This window comes from Syngnathus floridae, chromosome 8 (genome assembly GCF_059516105.1).
Source record: "Syngnathus floridae isolate MCC-2025c chromosome 8, RoL_Sflo_1.0, whole genome shotgun sequence".
NCBI classification, from domain to species: Eukaryota; Metazoa; Chordata; class Actinopteri; order Syngnathiformes; family Syngnathidae; genus Syngnathus; species Syngnathus floridae.
The window spans coordinates 16,293,926-16,314,254 of NC_142420.1; the positions used below are offsets into that span (position 1 = coordinate 16,293,926).

Sequence of the window (20,329 nt, forward strand, 5' to 3'; positions counted from 1 at the left end):
GAATGGAGGGAAGAGGAGCCCCTATGATCCTCTCTGCTGTCCTCACCACTCTCCTCACGTTCTTCCAATCGGAGGCGGTGCAGCCTCCACACCACACAGAGAGACAGCTTGTCAGAATGCTCTCTATGGTGCTCCTGTAGAACGTCCTCATGATGGGTGGGGGCAGGTGGGCTCTCCTCATCCTCCGCAGGAAGTACAAGCGCTTCTGTGCCCTCTTGACCAGTGCCGTAGTGTTCATAGTCCAGGTGAGGTCTTCTGTGATGTGGACCCCCAGGAATTTGGTGCTGCTGACCACCTCCACAGCTGAGCTGTTGATGATCAGTGGAGCGTGGTGAGGCTGTTTTCTCCTGAAGTCGACGATGATCTCCTTCATCTTCTCCTCATTCAGGATCAGGCTGTTTTCTCTGCACCAGCCCACCAGCTGCTCCACCTCCTCTCTGTAGTCCAGGTCGTTGTTGTCTCTGATGAGCCCCACCACCGTTGTGTCGTCTGCTGACTTCACGATGTGATTGGTGGTGAACCGGAGGACGCAGTCGTGTGTCATCAGGGTGAACAGCAGGGGGCTCAGGACGCAGCCCTGAGGGGAGCCTGTGCTGAGGGTGATGACATCAGAGGTGTTCTGTCCGACCCGGACTGACTGAGGTCTGTTGGTGAGGAAGTCTAGCAGCCAGTTGCGAAGGGGGGTGTTGAAGCCCAGGTGTTCCAATTTTCCTACCAGATGCTGTGGGATGATGGTGTTAAACGCTGAGCTGAAGTCCAGGAACAGCATCAGCACATGGGTGTTCTTCTCCTCCAGGTGAGCCAGGCTCAGGTGAAGAACGGAGGAGATGGCGTCCTGAGTGGAGCGGTTTTGCCGGTCGGCAAACTGGAACGGGTCAAATAATAGGGGGAGTCTGGAAACGATGTGACCTTTAAGCAGCCTTTCGAAGCACTTCATCATAACCGGAGTCAGTGCAACAGGCCGGTAATCATTAAATGAGGTGATTTGAGGTTTCTTCGGCACCGGAATGATGGAGGCAGTCTTAAAGCACGCCGGCACTGTGGCTTGGCCCAGCGAGGTGTTAAAAATGTCTGTGATGACCCCAGCCAGATGACTTGCACATTCCCTGAACACACGCCCAGGAATGTTGTCGGGGCCAGGGGCCTTACAGGGGTTGACTCTCCTCAGGGTCTTCAACACATCGGCGGAGTCAAGGCAGAGTACCTCCTCTTCCTGATGGGGGACAGTTTTAACTGCTGGAGTGCCGTTTAGTGCCTCGAACCTCCCAAAGAAGTTATTTAGACCATTTAGAAAGTCAGCATCAACTACACCCACTGGGGGGGGGGAGGGTGAGTTGTAGTCTGTAATCGCCCGTATGCCTTGCCACATACTCCTGATGTTTTTGACGTCGTGGAAACGATCCTGAAATTTTCGACTGCGGTCTCGCTTCGCTATCCTGATGGCACGGTTCAAGTTGGCTCTCGCTGTCCTCAGTGTCTCCTTGTCGCCAGACTTGAAGGCAGAGTTCCGCGCTCGTAGCGTTTGACGTACCTCCTCAGTCATCCAGGGTCGTTGGTTGCCCCGGGTGATGATATTCTTAGTGGTGCTGACGTCCTCGGTGCATTTGTTGATGTAGGCTGACACAGTCATGGCACACGCATGTCTAATCTACATCGGGAAAACTGGGAGGGAGGGAGGGAGGGAGGCAGGCAGGGAGGCAGGCAGGGAGGCAGGCAGTGTCTGTCTGTTGAGGTTTTCACCTTGTTCTTCTCCTGCTGAAGTTCTAACTGGACGTCCATCAGTTTGGTTCTCAGCTCGTCATTGGCGGCCTGAAGGGCGTCCGTTCGCTCCGCCTTGGCCCGCCCTGCCGGAGCTCGTTTGGACATCTCTTACTCGAGTCTCGCCCGGTCGTCAGTCAGAGATCACAACATTTGTACCTGGAGAGCACAAACGCAGCGCTGTTTTCCACTGGCTTCGAACTCAACTTCAATCGGTACCGTAACTTACAACATCATAAACATAGAACTAGCTTGACTTATTCATTGAATAAATGCATTTGGTTCCTCAAAACTGCATCACGCAACATAGCGTGACCGAGACGGCCGTTATCCACCTGCGTGAAGTTATTTGGTGAAATGAATGAGATGTTTAAGACACCATCGTTCTGTCTCTATGTAGATGAAGGGAAATAATCGATTGCTGAAGGTCCAAAGGTGTTGTGATAAACAAATAAACATATTAGTGATTAGTGACATATTTGTGATAAACATATTAGGCAGGATAATCACATATGTTAACTTGACTGCCCACACTGTATTTATTTATGGTTATTTGTTAAATCGAGTACTGTTAGACATGAAATAGGAAGTGTTTAACATAAATGGAAGACGAAAGGGGTACTCACCATTGTAGCTCCTGCTGGTCAATGATACGAGCCTCTTCTTGCAGTGGAAAACATACAGCCAACAAACACCGTGGAACCTAAAGGAATGAAATTAAACATTAACATTTAGCCTCAACCAACATTCACAGATACAACGCAACGCAAACTACACAAACGTAAATCTTTTTAAACACAATGAGTTGTACTTACCGTGTACGCTCTAGACGGTCCACTGGCAAGCAGAAAATAAAGATATTTCTGTTGATAATCGTCGTGTTTGTATCCGGTGTCTCGCTCAAGGCCATTGCGCCCACAGATTTGAATTTTGGCGAGAGTTCAGCCTATTGACGTCATTTCCGCGGTGTAATACCCGCATATCTGAAACGGCAAAGTTAAGAGTAGAGTTAAATAAAGTTTTTAGTCAACGCAATAATTTACAACCGTTGACCAGTCGAAATAATCGTCGAAATTTGGCGTCTGTGGCTGGAAGCAGACGCCGAGTTCGACATTCCTCCCAAACGCCACACTCCCTCGCTTTTCAGGGCTAAAAAAAACCAGTTGTAATTACCTTGTACGCTCTAGACGGTCAAGTTGCAAGCTGAAAACAAAAATATTTGCCTTGTTAGTCATCGTGTTACTAACCGCTGTGTCTTGTTTGCCAGAATTGCCGCTTTCCTACTTCCTGTTGCAAGCCACGCCCACGGATTATAATTTTGCCGTGAGTTCCGCCTATTGACGTCATGTCCGCGTCACATGACTGCGACGTAATATTATCTAAAACTGTTTGTGCGGTATTGTGTTGTTCTGTGCGGTATTGTGTTATTCTGTGCGGCGTCGTGTTGTTCTGTGCGGCGTCGTGTTGTTCAGTGCGACGTCGTGTTGTTCAGTGCGGCATGGTGTTGTTCAGTGCGGCATGGTGTTGTTCAGTGCGGCATGGTGTTGTTCAGTGCGGCATAATGTTGTTCAGTGCGGCATAATGTTGTTCAGTGCGGCATGGTGTTGTTCAGTGCGGCATAATGTTGTTCAGTGCGGCATAATGTTGTTCAGTGCGGCATGGTGTTGTTCAGTGCGGCATGGTGTTGTTCAGTGCGGCATGGTGTTGTTCAATGCGGCATGGTGTTGTTCAGTGCAGGATGGTGTTGTTCAGTGCGGTATGGTGTTGTTCAGTGCGGGATGGTGTTGTTCAGTGCAGGATGGTGTTGTTCAGTGCGGCATGGTGTTGTTCAATGCGGCATGGTGTTGTTCAGTGCGGGATGGTGTTGTTCAGTGCGGCATGGTGTTGTTCAGTGCGGCATAATGTTGTTCAATGCGGCATGGTGTTGTTCAGTGCGGCATGGTGTTGTTCAGTGCGGCATGGTGTTGTTCAGTGCGGCATGGTGTTGTTCAGTGCGGCATGGTGTTGTTCAGTGCGGCATGGTGTTGTTCAGTCCGGGATGGTGTTGTTCAATGCGGGATCGTGTTGTTCAGTGCGGGGTGGTGTTGTTCAGTGCGGGATGGTGTTGTTCAGTGCGGCATGGTGTTGTTCAATGCGTCATGGTGTTGTTCAATGCAGGATCGTGTTGTTCAGTGCAGCATAATGTTGTTCAGTGCAGCATGGTGTTGTTCAGTGCGGCATGGTGTTGTTCAATGCGGCATGGTGTTGTTCAGTGCGGGATGGTGTTGTTCAATGCGGGATCGTGTTGTTCAGTGCGGCATAATGTTGTTCAGTGCAGCATGGTGTTGTTCAGTGCGGCATGGTGTTGTTCAGTGCGACATAATGTTGTTTAGTGCGGCATAATGTTGTTCAGTGCGGCATAATGTTGTTCAGTGCGGCATGGTGTTGTTCAGTGCGGCATGGTGTTGTTCAGTGCAGGATGGTGTTGTTCAGTGCGGCATGGTGTTGTTCAATGCGGCATGGTGTTGTTCAGTGCGGGATGGTGTTGTTCAGTGCAGGATGGTGTTGTTCAGTGCGGCATGGTGTTGTTCAGTGCGGAATGGTGTTCAGTGCGGCATGGTGTTGTTCAGTGCGGCATGGTGTTGTTCAGTGCAGGATGCTGTTGTTCAATGCGGGATCGTGTTGTTCAGTGCGGCATGGTGTTGTTCAGTGCGGCATGGTGTTGTTCAGTGCGGCATAATGTTGTTCAGTGCGGCATGGTGTTGTTCAGTGCGGCATGGTGTTGTTCAGTGCGGCATGGTGTTGTTCAGTGCGGCATGGTGTTGTTCAGTGCGGCATAATGTTGTCCAGTGCGCCATAATGTTGTTCAGTGCGGCATGGTGTTGTTTAGTGCGGGATGGTGTTGTTCAGTGCAGGATGGTGTTGTTCAGTGCGGCATGGTGTTGTTCAATGCGGCATGGTGTTGTTCAGTGCGGCATGGTGTTGTTCAGTGCGGCATGGTGTTGTTCAGTGCGGCATGGTGTTGTTCAGTGCGGCATGGTGTTGTTCAGTGCGGCATGGTGTTGTTCAGTGCGGCATGGTGTTGTTCAGTGCGGAATGGTGTTGTTCAGTGCGGCATGGTGTTGTTCAGTGCGGGATGGTGTTGTTCAATGCGGGATCGTGTTGTTCAGTGCGGCATGGTGTTGTTCAGTGCGGGATGGTGTTGTTCAGTGCAGGATGGTGTTGTTCAGTGCGGCATGGTGTTGTTCAATGCGGGATCGTGTTGTTCATTGCGGCATGGTGTTGTTCAGTGCGGCATGGTGTTGTTCAGTGCGGCATGGTGTTGTTCAGTGCGGCATGGTGTTGTTCAGTGCGGCATAATGTTGTTCAGTGCGGCATAATGTTGTTCAGTGCGGCATAATGTTGTTCAGTGCGGGATGGTGTTGTTCATTGCGGCATGGTGTTGTTCAGTGCGGCATGGTGTTGTTCAGTGCGGCATGGTGTTGTTCAGTGCGGCATGGTGTTGTTCAGTGCGGCATGGTGTTGTTCATTTCGGCATAATGTTGTTCAGTGCGGCATAATGTTGTTTAGTGCGGCATGGTGTTGTTCAGTGCGGGATGGTGTTGTTCAGTGCGTTATAATGTTGTTCAGTGCGGCATGGTGTTGTTCAGTGCGGCATGGTGTTGTTCAGTGCGGCATGGTGTTGTTCAGTGCGGCATAATGTTGTTCAGTGCGGCATAATGTTGTTCAATGCAGGATCGTGTTGTTCAGTGCAGCATAATGTTGTTCAGTGCAGCATCGTGTTGTTCAGTGCGGGGTGGTGTTGTTCAGTGCGGGATGGTGTTGTTCAGTGCGGCATGGTGTTGTTCAGTGCGGCATGGTGTTGTTCAGTGCGGCATGGTGTCGTTCAGTGAGGCATGGTGTTGTTCAGTGCGGCATGGTGTTGTTTAGTGCGGCATGGTGTTGTTCAGTGCGGGATGGTGTTGTTCAGTGTGGCATGGTGTTCAGTGCGGCATGGTGTTGTTCAGTGCGGTATCGTGTTGTTCAGTGCGGTATCGTGTTTCTCAGTGCGGTATCGTGTTGTTCAGTGCAGTATAGTTGTGTTGTTCGTATTGTGTTGTGTTGTTCGTAATGTGTTGTGTTGTTCGTATTGTGTTGTGTTGTTCGTATTGTGTTGTGTTGTTCGTATTGTGTTGTGTTGTTCATATTGTGTTGTTCATATTGTGTTGAGTTGTTCGTATTGTGTTGTGTTGTTCGTATTGTGTTGCCTTTAACACTTAGCCTCTAACACTTAGCCTCTAACACTTAGCCTCTAGCATCTAGAAGGTAAATAAATAGGAAGGAAGGACTCACCGGTGACGTCTTCGCCCACGTCCAAGCGTTGTACTTTGTATTTTCATCCTTCTGACAGTGGAAAACATAGCCAACAAACACCGTGGAACCTAAACGAATGAAAGAAAACTATCATTTGGCCACAACCAACATTCACAGATACAACACAATGTGACGTGCGGGGTTGAGGTTAAAGGTTGAGTGAAGGGCCCTCGTTTTAAACTACTTTTTTGAAAAGGATTGGGAACAAGTAAGACGTATTTAATTTATTTAATGGGAAGTAGTAAGAGCTATTGAATTTAATCTATGTATTATATTCTATTGTATTGTATTCTGTTGTATTCTTTTGGATTGTATTCACACTAACCCCACTAAAACTTCAGCCCACAAAAACTCGCCTCTGGCGCCTAGCCTCTGGCACTTAGCCTCTAACACTTAGCCTTTAACACTTAGCCTTTAACACTTAGCCTTTAACACTTAGCCTTTAACACTTAGCCTAGAAGGTGAATAAATAGGGTTAAAGGTTGAGTGAAGGGACCTCGTTTTAAACTACTTTTTTGAAAAGGAGTGGGAACAAGTAAGACGTATTTAATTTATTTAATGGGAAGTAGTAAGACTTATTAAATTTATTTAATCTACTTTTCTTCCCAGGCAAAATTTGATGTGCTGCAATTCCAAATTTCCAAAGTGAATGAAGGAATGAAGTCCTTTAAATTATGATTTTGTATAAATACTAGGCATTAACACAAAATCGACGGCACAAAATGGGCAGACTTTACTTGTTTGAAAAGGACTGGTTACAAGACAGACTTTTTTAATTTATTTAATGGGAAGAAGACTTATTTAGTTTAATTGATCTATTTTTGTTCCCTGGCAAAATTCGATTTGCTGCAATTCCAAATTTCCAAAGTGAATGAAGGAAAGAAGTCGTTTAAATTATGATTTTGTTTAAATACTAGGCAGACACAAAATCTACGGCACAAAATGGGCAGACTTTACTTGTTTGAAGAGGACTGGTTACAAGACAGACTTTTCTGATTTATTTAATGGGAAGAAGACTTATTTAGTTTATTTAATCTATTTTTGTTCCCTGGCAAAATTGGATTTGCTGAAATTGTATTTTGCCAAATCTTGCCTTGAGACCTGATAGGAAGTATTAAACGCTTAGTTAAATCAATACAAGTTGGTAATAAGAGCGAGTAATGTTGGTTGAACCGATGAATGAAGGTTGAAAGCAATTTAAATTATGACTTTGTATAAATACTAGATATTAACAGAACATCTACTGCGCGAAATGGGCAGAGTTTACTTGTTTGAGAAGGAGTGGCTTATTCAAAACTAAGATTTATTTAATCTGTTTGTTCCCAGGCAAAATTGGATGTGATGCAATTCCAAATTTCACCACATGATGGTGCCCAATTTTGACTTCATAGGACATATTAAACACTTAGCTTGTTATTATGTTCAAGGTAATCAGATTTGTTTATTATTCTAATGGCCTCTTCAAAACTATTCTGGATTACTACTTTGGATCTATTCTACATTACTTGGCAACAACATACTCTGTAACAGATTAGGCAGTATAATCATATATGTTAACTTGAGAGTGCCCACACTCAATCTACTTATCGTGATGTGTTAAATCAATTACTGTTAGACATTATTTGTCTGATAATCTACCAAACCTTTGAATTGAAGAATTTGTGATTTAATTAATAGCTTGTTCAGGGTAATCAGACTTGTATATAATTCTAATGGCCTTCTTTTGAAAACTATTCTGAATTACAACTTTGGATCTTATATTACTTTGCAACAATCTACTCGGTGACAGATTAGGCAGTATAATCACATATGTTAACTTCAGTGCCCACACTGTATTTATTTATGGTTATTTGTTAAATCAAGTACTGTTAGACATGAAATAGGAAGTGTTTAACATAAATGTTATGGCTACTCACCATTGTAGCTCGCTCCTGGTCAATGATACGAGCCTCTTCTTGCAGTGGAAAACTTGCAGCCAACAAACACCGTGGAACCTAAAGGAATGAAATTAAACATTAACATTTCGCCTCGACCAATTTTCACACGTACACTTCTGCTATTACAAACGTAAATCTCCTTAAACACAATGAGTGTTACTTACCGTGTACGCTCTAGACGGTCCAGTTGCAAGCAGAAAATAAAGATATTTCCGTTGATAATCGTCGCTGCTCAGTGGCTCACGGCCATCGCGCCAACAGATTTGAATTTTGGCGGAGGTTCGGGCAATTACGTCATATCCGCGGCACATGACTGCGACGTAATACCCGCTTATCTGAAACGGCAGTTAAAAGTAGAGTTACATCAAGTTTTCTTGGAACCTAAACGAATGAAAGAAAACTATCATTTGGCCACAACCAACATTCACAGATACAACACAACGTGCGGGGTTGAGGTTAAAGATTGAGTGAAGGGCCCTCGTTTTAAACTACTGTTTTGAAAAGGAGTGGGAACAAGTAAGACGTATTTAATTTATTTAATGGGAAGTAGTAAGACTTATTAAATTTATTTAATCTACTTTTCTTCCCAGGCAAAATTTGATGTGCTGCAATTCCAAATTTCCAAAGTGAATGAAGGAATGAAGTCCTTTAAATTATGATTTTGTATAAATACTAGGCATTAACACAAAATCGACGGCACAAAATGGGCAGACTTTACTTGTTTGAAAAGGACTGGTTACAAGACAGACTTTTTTAATTTATTTAATGGGAAGAAGACTTATTTAGTTTAATTGATCTATTTTTGTTCCCTGGCAAAATTCGATTTGCTGCAATTCCAAATTTCCAAAGTGAATGAAGGAAAGAAGTCGTTTAAATTATGATTTTGTTTAAATACTAGGCATAGACACAAAATCTACGGCACAAAATGGGCAGACTTTACTTGTTTGAAGAGGACTGGTTACAAGACAGACTTTTCTGATTTATTTAATGGGAAGAAGACTTATTTAGTTTATTTAATCTATTTTTGTTCCCTGGCAAAATTGGATTTGCTGAAATTGTATTTTGCCAAATCTTGCCTTGAGACCTGATAGGAAGTATTAAACGCTTAGTTAAATCAATACAAGTTGGTAATAAGAGCGAGTAATGTTGGTTGAACCGATGAATGAAGGTTGAAAGCAATTTAAATTATGACTTTGTATAAATACTAGATATTAACAGAACATCTACTGCGCGAAATGGGCAGAGTTTACTTGTTTGAGAAGGAGTGGCTTATTCAAAACTAAGATTTATTTAATCTGTTTGTTCCCAGGCAAAATTGGATGTGATGCAATTCCAAATTTCACCACATGATGGTGCCCAATTTTGACTTCATAGGACATATTAAACACTTAGCTTGTTATTATGTTCAAGGTAATCAGATTTGTTTATTATTCTAATGGCCTCTTCAAAACTATTCTGGATTACTACTTTGGATCTATTCTACATTACTTGGCAACAACATACTCTGTAACAGATTAGGCAGTATAATCACATATGTTAACTTGAGAGTGCCCACACTCAATCTACTTATCGTGATGTGTTAAATCAATTACTGTTAGACATTATTTGTCTGATAATCTACCAAATCTTTGAATTGAAGAATTTGTGATTTAATTAATAGCTTGTTCAGGGTAATCAGACTTGTATATAATTCTAATGGCCTTCTTTTGAAAACTATTCTGAATTACAACTTTGGATCTTATATTACTTTGCAACAATCTACTCCGTGACAGATTAGGCAGTATAATCACATATGTTAACTTCAGTGCCCACACTGTATTTATTTATGGTTATTTGTTAAATCAAGTACTGTTAGACATGAAATAGGAAGTGTTTAACATAAATGTTATGGCTACTCACCATTGTAGCTCGCTCCTGGTCAATGATACGAGCCTCTTCTTGCAGTGGAAAACTTGCAGCCAACAAACACCGTGGAACCTAAAGGAATGAAATTAAACATTAACATTTCGCCTCGACCAATTTTCACACGTACAACGCAACGCGGCTACACTTCTGCTATTACAAACGTAAATCTCCTTAAACACAATGAGTGTTACTTACCGTGTACGCTCTAGACGGTCCAGTTGCAAGCAGAAAATAAAGATATTTCTGTTGATAATCGTCGCTGCTCAGTGGCTCACGGCCATCGCGCCAACAGATTTGAATCGGAGGTTCGGGCAATTACGTCATATCCGCGGCACATGACTGCGACGTAATACCCGCTTATCTGAAACGGCAGTTAAAAGTAGAGTTACATCAAGTTTTCTTGGAACCTAAACGAATGAAAGAAAACTATCATTTGGCCACAACCAACATTCACAGATACAACACAACGTGCGGGGTTGAGGTTAAAGATTGAGTGAAGGGCCCTCGTTTTAAACTACTGTTTTGAAAAGGAGTGGGAACAAGTAAGACGTATTTAATTTATTTAATGGGAAGTAGTAAGACTTATTAAATTTATTTAATCTACTTTTCTTCCCAGGCAAAATTTGATGTGCTGCAATTCCAAATTTCCAAAGTGAATGAAGGAATGAAGTCCTTTAAATTATGATTTGAAGTCCCAATGATTGTCACACACACAACTGGGTGCGGTGAAATTTGTCTCTGCATTTAACCCATCCCCGAAGGGAGCAGTGGGCAGCAGCGGTGCCGCGCCCGGGAATCATTTGGTGATCTAACCCCCCAATTCCAACCCTTAATGCTGAGTGCCAAGCAGGGAGGCAATGGGTCCCATTTTTATAGTCTTTGGTATGACCCGGCCAGGGTTTGAACCCACAACCTTCCAGTCTCAGGGCGGACACTCTACCACTAGGCCACTGAGCTGGTATAAATTTTGTATAAATACTAGGCATTAACACAAAATCGACGGCACAAAATGGGCAGACTTTACTTGTTTGAAAAGGACTGGTTACAAGACAGACTTTTTTAATTTATTTAATGGGAAGAAGACTTATTTAGTTTAATTGATCTATTTTTGTTCCCTGCCAAAATTCGATTTGCTGCAATTCCAAATTTCCAAAGTGAATGAAGGAAAGAAGTCGTTTAAATTATGATTTTGTTTAAATACTAGGCATAGACACAAAATCTACGGCACAAAATGGGCAGACTTTACTTGTTTGAAGAGGACTGGTTACAAGACAGACTTTTCTGATTTATTTAATGGGAAGAGGACTTATTTAGTTTATTTAATCTATTTTTGTTCCCTGGCAAAATTGGATTTGCTGAAATTGTATTTTGCCAAATCTCGATTTGAGACCTGATAGGAAGTATTAAACGCTTAGTTAAATCAATACAAGTTGGTAATAAGAGCGAGTAATGTTGGTTGAACCGATGAATGAAGGTTGAAAGCAATTTAAATTATGACTTTGTATAAATACTAGATATTAACAGAACATCTACTGCGCAAAATGGGCAGAGTTTACTTGTTTGAGAAGGAGTGGCTTATTCAAAACTAAGATTTATGTAATCTGTTTGTTCCCAGGCAAAATTGGATGTGATGCAATTCCAAATTTCACCACATGATGGTGCCCAATTTTGACTTCATAGGACATATTAAACACTTAGCTTGTTATTATGTTCAAGGTAATCAGATTTGTTTATCATTCTAATGGCCTCTTCAAAACTATTCTGGATTACTACTTTGGATCTATTCTACATTACTTGGCAACAACATACTCTGTAACAGATTAGGCAGTATAATCACATATGTTAACTTGAGAGTGCCCACACTCAATCTACTTATCGTGATGTGTTAAATCAATTACTGTTAGACATTATTTGTCTGATAATCTACCAAATCTTTGAATTGAAGAATTTGTGATTTAATTAATAGCTTGTTCAGGGTAATCAGACTTGTATATAATTCTAATGGCCTTCTTTTGAAAACTATTCTGAATTACAACTTTGGATCTTATATTACTTTGCAACAATCTACTCGGTGACAGATTAGGCAGTATAATCACATATGTTAACTTCAGTGCCCACACTGTATTTATTTATGGTTATTTGTTAAATCAAGTACTGTTAGACATGAAATAGGAAGTGTTTAACATAAATGTTATGGCTACTCACCATTGTAGCTCGCTCCTGGTCAATGATATGAGCCTCTTCTTGCAGTGGAAAACTTGCAGCCAACAAACACCGTGGAACCTAAAGGAATGAAATTAAACATTAACATTTCGCCCGGACCAACATTCACACGTACAACGCAACGCGGCTACACTTCTGCTATTACAAACGTAAATCTCCTTAAACACAACGAGTGTTACTTACCGTGTACGCTCTAGGCAAAATTGGATGTGATGCAATTCCAAATCTATCTGAAACGGCAGTTAAAAGTAGAGTTACATCAAGTTTTCTTTTTTAATCAACACAATCATTTACAACCGTTGACCAGAAAGAATCGTCGAAATTCGACGTCCCCCACAAACGCCACGCTCACTCGCTTTTCAGGGCAACAAAAGTACTTCTTTTTAAAAACGATGAGTTGTACTTACCGTGTACGCTCTGGACGGTCCAGTTGCAAGCAGAAAATAAAAATATTTCTCTTGTTAGTCGTATGTTACCATCCGCTGTGTCTTTGTCAACATCGCCGCCATTTTCCTACTTCCTGCTGCGAGCCACGCCCACGGATTTAAATTTGGGCGGAAGCTCTTTCCATTGGCGTCGTTTTCGCGTATAGCAAATCCGATTGGTTGGGAAGGGGGCACGGTTATGCAGCCGAGGGGTCCTGTGATCGGTGGGATGTAAAGTAGGCGTCGACGTCACGTCCGCGTCACGTGACCACGACGTGGCAGACGTCATATAGCAACCGCTGTTTGGTTTAGTAGACTTACAGTTGTTATGCATTGACATAATGGCGCACACACCAAATAGATTTAAATAAATTAAATAATTCTTCTGCCCACTCTCTTTTAAACAAGTTAACTCTCCCCGCGGATTTGAATTCCGGCGAAAGTTACGCCCATCGACGTCACGTATGTCACGTGACCACGACGTGGCAGATGTCATATAGCAACCGCTGTTTTGTTTAGTAGATTTACAGTTGTTATGCATTGGCATAATGGTGTGCACTCAAAATAGATTTAAATAAATTAAATATTTCTTCTGCCTACTCCCTTTTAAACAAGTTAACTCTGCCCACGTCCATTGACGTCTTGTCTGCGTCACGTGACCACGACGTAGCGACGTCATATAGTAACCGCTGTTTTGACCAGTAGACTTAGTTATTATGCGTTGACATAATGGCGCACTGGTTAGCATGGCCACCTCTTAAGCATGATGATGCGGGTTCGACGCCTGATCAATGTTAGCATGGAGTGAGCTGAAGTGCATGGCGCTGAAGATTTGAATCTTTGAAATGCGCTGAGGTCTGACATATCAGGCAGAATGGTTTGCCATCACGTTCAACAAAAAATAGAAACTTTCCCACTCTGATTAAAACGTCCTGTGTTCATCTACGTATTTTCGTTTTGCTGTGCATCTTTTCCCTGCCATTTCGAGAGCCCAATTGACACTCATAGTTTAAAGAAATGTGTTTGCCCATCCTACTTTGTGGAATTTCACCACATGCGCTTTTGACCAAGATACCAAATTGAACTCAAGTGAAGCCAACACGCACAACCCCCCCCCCCCCCCCCCACACACACACACACACACAAATGTTGATATGAACATAAAAGAGACGCATGCGGTTCGGGAGTTGCGGCTTGGCCAAACCTGTACTATACAACTTTATTTGTATAAAATTTTCACAACAGCTGTCACACAAACAAAGCGGGAAAAACCGAAGACGTGCGTGTTCCGCCCACGCTGGATTTATTTGCACCTTTGAAAAGACACCGTATTGCCGCAGATGTGGCAAAGAGTACTTTTGGGCATCTGAGACGGAAGGATGTCCAAAGCATCACGTCACCTGCTCTGGTAGGCATGGTGGTGGGACGTTGAGGTCAACCGCTTTGGGGTTGGCTGACTCTTTGATCGCAGGATGCCACACACTTGAAGACAGAAGCAGAAAAGCAGAGCTAAATGCAAAATGTACTCACCGGTGACTCCAATTTTTTTCCCCCCTGAAGAAACAGCTGGACGGGTGGCCCCGGCTGGCCAGTGGGACTCTTGTTATTCTGACCCTTTTTAGTGCGCGTTTGGGGCAACAACCGTTTTTTGTGGCGCTCTCTTCTGGTTCAAAAGTGCCCTGCATGTGAATTTGCTTTTCCTGCCTTCTGATTGGATGAGCGCCGGTGTGACGCGGTGCCTCTGTCACCGTGGCGGGGGGTATACGTTGGCATCGGAGCGTCTGCCAACGTCTGAGACCGGCTGGCAGTGTATCGGAGGTGTCGAGTGCGGTGCCGCTGGAGCTCACTCACCAGCTGGTGTTGGGGCCACAGAATGAAGGCCAAGGAGAAGAATAGAAAGAGAAACAGAAACTTCTCCTCCAATTGTTTGATTTGTCTCTTCTGAGCTTCGATGAATTCTTTCAGCTCTTTGTTCCTCTAGGACGGACAAATGGAAAGTGGCATTCAAAAGCCAGTAAGCGTGCAAGTAAGTGCCGGGCTGGCTTTGGGCCCTTACCTGTTGCGCGCTGTGCAGCAGATCCATTCTCTCTTGGAGGATGCAAGCGTCGCGCTCCCTCAACTCGCACATCAGGGCTCGCTTCCATTGGTCCACGGCGCTCCTAAGCTCTTCTCTCTGATCCGCCGTCAGCATGTCATTCACGCCAGCGTGGCTGGCTTTTTCGCCGTCCGTGGCGGGGCAGTCCCGCTGCGGTAGCGCCTCGTACAACATGGCCTCCAGCTCCAGGATCCTCTGGGCCGCAATCCTCGTCCATCAGTGGTCCGGCGGGAGATTTGAGGGCGGCTTACCTTATGAGCCTGGTCCATGGAACACTTCCTGAAGTCCAACTCTTCATCCAGGTAGCCCTTCTGCTTGCAGAACATATCCTAGCACAGCTCAAGGTCAGAATTGTTGGGGCACATTGCCGGAGTTCCCCTTGGCTGATGTCGCGTGTCTGTCCACCTTCTCACTTTCAATGTCCAACATCTTCTGTTGAAGTGCTGACTTGGTCACTTTGATGTATTCTAACCACTGAGGAAAGGCTGCTGTCACATAAGCAGAATGCGAGAGCGTGCGTGGACGTGCGCGTTACCTTCTCGGCTAGGGTGAGAAGGGTCCTGGCGTGAATCACGACCACCTGCTCCTCGTTGGTGAGATTCTGCAAGAGCCCAAAGGCACAGCGTCAACAAGCTTCTTTCAGCGCAAAGCCTTCCAAAAGTCACATTTGAGCCGCCGAGTCTCGTGGAGTGCGAACATAAGGAGTTCGACATACACTTACGGCGTTATAGCCCAGGATGTCCAGCTTCTTCATCAGATCACTGATGACGATGTCCGGGGGAAAGGCGCAAGGAGCAATGTAAGGTGTTCTGGGACCTCGGGTTAAGGTTAGGGTTGCGAGGGACGCCTTACCTACGCTCACGCCCTCGGCCTCGCAGTAGATCTGCAAAGGGCTGAGGCCGTCTGGGAAACGGACTTGCAGAAACTTCAAGACGGGGGAGCGCCACTCCCTCTCCTGAAAGGCAGAGGCATGCATCCGTCCGTCCGTCCGTCCGTCCGTCACATCTCTGGCCTCAACACGCTTGTGCGAGTCTTCCCACCTCCAGCTCCAGGATGCGGAACTCAAGCAGTTCGTTTTGGTCTCGGATATCCTGGATGTGCTCTTTCAGACGCGCTTCTTCCGCCTCCATCCGCCTGACCTGAAAAGACAGTCAGACCTCATCTGCGGGGCTTCCCGACAGGTGTGACGCCAAGCGACTCCGCCCAGCGCCTTTCTTTCCGTCACCTTTTCGGCCAACTGCTGATTGCTCTGACGCAGCAGCTGCTTCTCCTCCACCCACTTGACATTCTAGAAGAGACAAACGCGTGGACAGCTTTGGAATGTTGTGTCATTTTCATCCACAAATTCTTTGGTTGACTGGAAAATGACATTTGCTTTTCTCCGCATTTTCCCAGCCACGTTCGGGGGGGGGGGGGGGGGGGGGGGGTTGGTCCAGTAATGCCAGACGGATGAGTGACTGAAGAATGTAGCTATTTTGTCTGAGAAAAAGGTGTGCTCATTGATGAGCTTACCTGTCCTTGTTGCTTCAGCGCTGACTCCAGATCTGCTACTCTGCTTTGATAGTGACCCATTTCTACCATCAGCTTTTCTCTGGTCTGAAAGGAGGAGGAGGGAGGCTCCTCCTCCTCCTTTCAGACCAGAGAACACCCGAGGCTGGGTGAGAACGGGGAGGCTGCGACCCGGCCGGGGGTTGCGGGAAGGGGCGCCACCTTGATCTCCTTCTCGGCGTCGTAGTCCCCTTTCGCTGGTCTGGGCTAGCAGAGCGTAGGCTCGTTGCAGCGCTTGATATTCTTGCGTCAGCTGGCGGTAGCGAAGCTCCGCCTCTTCATGCACACACCAATGCAACACAGCACTAGTACCAGAATCAGTCAGACCGGCGACAAAGCACCCGCGACGCAAAGACGAGTCCGATTCCAGGCTGAAGAGGAATGTTTGGTGCCAATACGCTGGCAGAAATGGCGGGCTACCTCTTCGGGTTCCGTGTCGGGGGTTCTGTCGGTGTGAAAAGACAAGGACGATCCGTCCGAGTCCACCAACACGTCTTCGTCGTAGCCGTAAAATGTTTCGATGACCTGCGGGCGCGGAAGCAAACATCTCTCTGAACAAACTGAAGCGACACCTCACGATGAATCGACGAGAGGAACGATAGCGAGAAAAAGGCCATTTCATCTTGCGCAACACCAAGCAGCCGCAAACAAACAGACTCACCTTGCAGGACCTCACGCTTTGTTCCTCCTCAGAGATTCTCGACGTCGGTATCGTAGCAGCAAATCTCTCTCCTGTCGACACAAATAATCCGCCTTTGAGATTCTTTGGATGCAAAGGGAACGAACGGCTCCGGCGCAGAAACAAACGCGACTCACAATGACATTTCTGACATGAGCTCCTGTCTCCAGAGCCTGAAAAACACGTCACCGGCGATGATTGGAGGGACGCTCGTCTTTTCCAAAAGTGACAACTACAGGGTGTGTCAGGGTTTTCCAGATTATCTTTATCGTATCATTGTGTTGCTTTGACTTTGACTGCGACCTGTAATAAATAATATTATTTATCCCTTATTTATCCCTATCGCTTATCGCTTATCCCTTCCTACACAAAGTCGTAAAACACCCCTTGCTATGTTTTGACTAGAGGTCAAGGGCTTCCTCTATTCAATCCACTCTTACACCCACCCTGTTTCTCTTAATTAAAATGCTCGTGCAGGAGCCGAGAGTCAGACTTCATTCGTACAACGGATGGACTCTCCACCTGCAGGTGTCCAAAAGAACTTACTTGTCTCCCGTGTGGTTCTTGCAAAATAAGTTGGAGCGAGCGCAACTCTAACAGGGTGCATTTTGCCACTAGCTGCCTACGGACAATGACGTCGCGCTCGCGGCTCATGGTTGACGGGCTGAGCAGCCGGGCAAGTCCGTCGTTTTCAGCGCACAGCGAGTGGCAAAGGCGCTGACAAAACGGGAGCTTTGAGCTGCTGAAAACGGCAAAACAAGTCTAAAGCGTGTTCAAACGCGTGCGCACAATGCTCCTGCTTGAAAGGTCGGAATTTAAGGGGCCAATTTTTTGGATGGCGGCCGCCGGCCAAGCTTTGGACGGAAAAGGTTTCCTGGCGACAGCGAGCGAGCGCGGCGCTGCCGTACGTGCACCGAGTCGCCTGCCTGAAGACCTTGGACAAGTCGTCGATGATGTGCCGCTGCTCCACAACTTGAAGGAACTCCATTTCACCGTCCTGCTGGCCGCAACCGCGGTCCAGGTCATTGAGCGAACTAGGCCTTCTCTGTGGAACACAAATGCAGTGGACTCTGTTGGCACGCCGCCGTTGTCCGCGTCGACTTACCAAGCTTGCCATCTCCTCGTTCTCCTGGGTGACAAAGCGCACTTTGTTTTCAAGGCGACACAGCACCAGCGAGAGTTCTTCATTCTTCCTGCTCAGGCGTTTGTTTTTGTACAGGAGTGGCAGAAACTGGCTTTCTGTTTCTCTCAGTCGCTTTAGCTGCAAGCATGAAGTGCGGGATGTGAAAGACGCACAACACGCGGGCCAGAACGTATCCATTCCTTTTGCATCGGTTTGAACGGAATCGTGGCTTTGGCTCCCAATAAAAGACATCTACCAGGCAACCGACTCGCCGCGCCGCTCAACTAATAAGCAAGCGCAATGGGTGCCTCGCTGGATGGCGCGCATCAAACGTAGCGCAAACCTTCAAGCGTGCCGTCAATAAATTACCAGTTCATTGCGCTCTTCAGAAAGCAGGGCGTTTCGATCCTCCAGTTTCCTGATGACTGCGCTGAGCTCAGCGATTTTCAGATGAAACCGTCGCGTGTCCCGATCCTCCTGAGACTGAAAACGCCCCGCAACACACACACACAAGCACTCGTTCAAAGTTCAAAACTGTTTTTGTGCTACCTTCCTCCAGCAACGAACTAAGTCATGCGTACTGCAAGTGTGTGATGAGGTGGCTTACGCAATGAAGAGGATTGCTAGTAGCGGCGTTGACCCCACTTCCAGGGTAGTTTAGGCCCGCCCTTTGGGAATCCCTCAGGGCAGCGATCTGCTGCTCGGCAGCCTGAGTCTGCAGCTGAAGGCGGTGGACGTGGCCGGCCCCAGGGCTTCATCCAAAACACTAACCGCTCTGTCTTTCAGCTTGATCTCATCCGTCTGGATGTACAAACGGGGAGCGCTCAGGCAGGCGGGCAAACTCATTTGCCAGAATTGTGACAAAAACAAAGAGAGCAACCGGCCAATTTTTTTCTTGAATCGACTAGAACACCTTTGCTGTGACAAAAGCGAAGCGAGCAACCGGACATTTTCTTCTTGTGAAATAGAATAGAATAGAATGCCTTAGGTGTCATTGCACTGCAGGTATACAACGAAATTGGGAACATAGCCACGCACCGCGCATCTGATCAGTCCTACCAGTCGGCGGATCTCCCTCTCGCAGTCTCTCTTGGTTCGGCTCAGCTCCTCCCGATGCTGGTGATGAGCCGATCGGAGCTCGGCCGCTCGGGACTGCCAGGCCTGCTGGGCCGCTGCCAGGGCTTCTTCCGCGCTCCTGGTGGAGGCGACACCGCTCGGTCTCCCGACACCGCCGCGTCTCCTCCACCTCCGCCAGCAAAGCGCCCCCCCTCCTCACCTGAGCAGACATTGCGCCACACCGGGCCGTTGAGACCGCAACGGAGCGCCGCGACGCTTACTGGGGACAAGCTACACAATACGGTAGCGGCCGCATCGAAGCCCGACGTGGCGTGCGGATAGTCAGACACGGATAGAGCGGATCACCTTGTCCATGGAGCCGTCCCTCAGGCTGAGGACCAAGGCATTCAGTCGCTGGATCTCTCCATCTTTGATTTTGATCACTCTCATCAGCTCCATTTCATGCAGCCGCAGTAATGTCTCCCTGGTAATGGCTAACTCTTTCTGCTTCTCCTCATGGAGTTTGCTTTTGAGTTCCGTCATGGCGGCGGTGGCACGGTGGTGCTCCGCCCGCAGGTCCTGACTTCTCTCTCTCTCCAGACAGCTGACCTGACATGACTTAGACTTAGACAAACTTTATTGTCATCTTGTCTGCACATGGTGCATACAAAACGAAATTCCGTTGCATACGTCTTACAACAAAGTAGTGATATTGCAGTTGAATAGAAGTAACATATCCTATGAAAATATATATATATACATATATACTATATATATATATATATATATATATATATATATATATTAAAAATAAGTATAAAGTGCAGCAGTGATAATTATGCAATAGTGCAAGTAGGCAAAACAGTATTCAAGAGTGTGCAGAGGAATGCTAAACCATGTATTAAACTTCTATTTAAAGGGTTTATACAAGTTCAGTAAAGTTGGTAGTGTGAGATAGTGCAAGATAGAGGTCCGTAGTGTCATAAAGTACAGTTCTGTGAATGTGTGATGCAGAGTTCAGTTTAGAGCTCAACAGTTCTAGTGTTCAACAGTCTGATGACAGCAGGGAAAAAGCTGTTGCAGAACCTGGTGGACCTGCAGCGGATGCTGCAAACCTCTTCCCAGATGGCAGCAGGGAGAACAGTCCATGGTGGGGGTGTGATGGGTCATTGATGATGTTACGGGCACGGGACATGCAGCGCTGAGATGAAATGTCCTGAATGGAGGGAAGAGGAGCCCCTATGATCC

The 20,329-nt window shown here is 46.0% G+C and overlaps 1 protein-coding gene and 1 long non-coding RNA gene across 2 annotated transcripts; both read right to left on the minus strand.

The window, feature by feature from the left end:
* Positions 1 to 2,591: 2,591 nt before the first annotated feature.
* LOC148394706 (uncharacterized) lies at positions 2,592 to 13,548 on the minus strand. Its single transcript, XR_015859897.1, has 10 exons — positions 12,563 to 13,548; positions 12,339 to 12,385; positions 12,138 to 12,215; positions 10,128 to 10,293; positions 9,927 to 10,004; positions 8,192 to 8,362; positions 8,007 to 8,084; positions 6,070 to 6,158; positions 2,932 to 2,961; positions 2,592 to 2,741 (listed from the first exon to the last, which is right to left on the minus strand). It is a non-coding gene; the product is annotated as an uncharacterized LOC148394706 (long non-coding RNA).
* A 220-nt stretch (positions 13,549 to 13,768) lies between these two features.
* LOC148394707 (janus kinase and microtubule-interacting protein 3-like) lies at positions 13,769 to 19,560 on the minus strand. The gene is made up of 14 exons (XM_088383726.1): positions 19,085 to 19,560; positions 18,633 to 18,826; positions 18,395 to 18,508; positions 16,885 to 18,163; positions 16,188 to 16,748; positions 15,901 to 15,963; positions 15,716 to 15,814; positions 15,533 to 15,630; positions 15,397 to 15,451; positions 15,211 to 15,276; positions 15,081 to 15,149; positions 14,927 to 15,004; positions 14,637 to 14,870; positions 13,769 to 14,557 (listed from the first exon to the last, which is right to left on the minus strand). Exons 5-14 carry the CDS (start codon positions 16,254 to 16,256, stop codon positions 14,249 to 14,251), a joined length of 1,140 nt encoding a protein of 379 aa, XP_088239852.1. The 5' UTR covers positions 16,257 to 16,748; positions 16,885 to 18,163; positions 18,395 to 18,508; positions 18,633 to 18,826; positions 19,085 to 19,560; the 3' UTR covers positions 13,769 to 14,248.
* Between the last annotated feature and the right edge of the window lie 769 nt (positions 19,561 to 20,329).

Excerpts from the sequence above, each read along its gene's own strand:
- LOC148394707 (XM_088383726.1), bottom strand. The coding sequence starts at position 16,256 with ATGGTAGAAATGGGTCACTATCAAAGCAGAGTAGCAGATCTGGAGTCA. Across the intron at positions 15,452-15,532 it reads TGCGAGGCCGAGGGCGTGAG|GGACATCGTCATCAGTGATC; the intron begins CGTAGGTAAGGC and ends CGCCTTTCCCCC. Across the intron at positions 15,277-15,396 it reads ACATCCTGGGCTATAACGCC|AATCTCACCAACGAGGAGCA; the intron begins GTAAGTGTATGT and ends GGGCTCTTGCAG.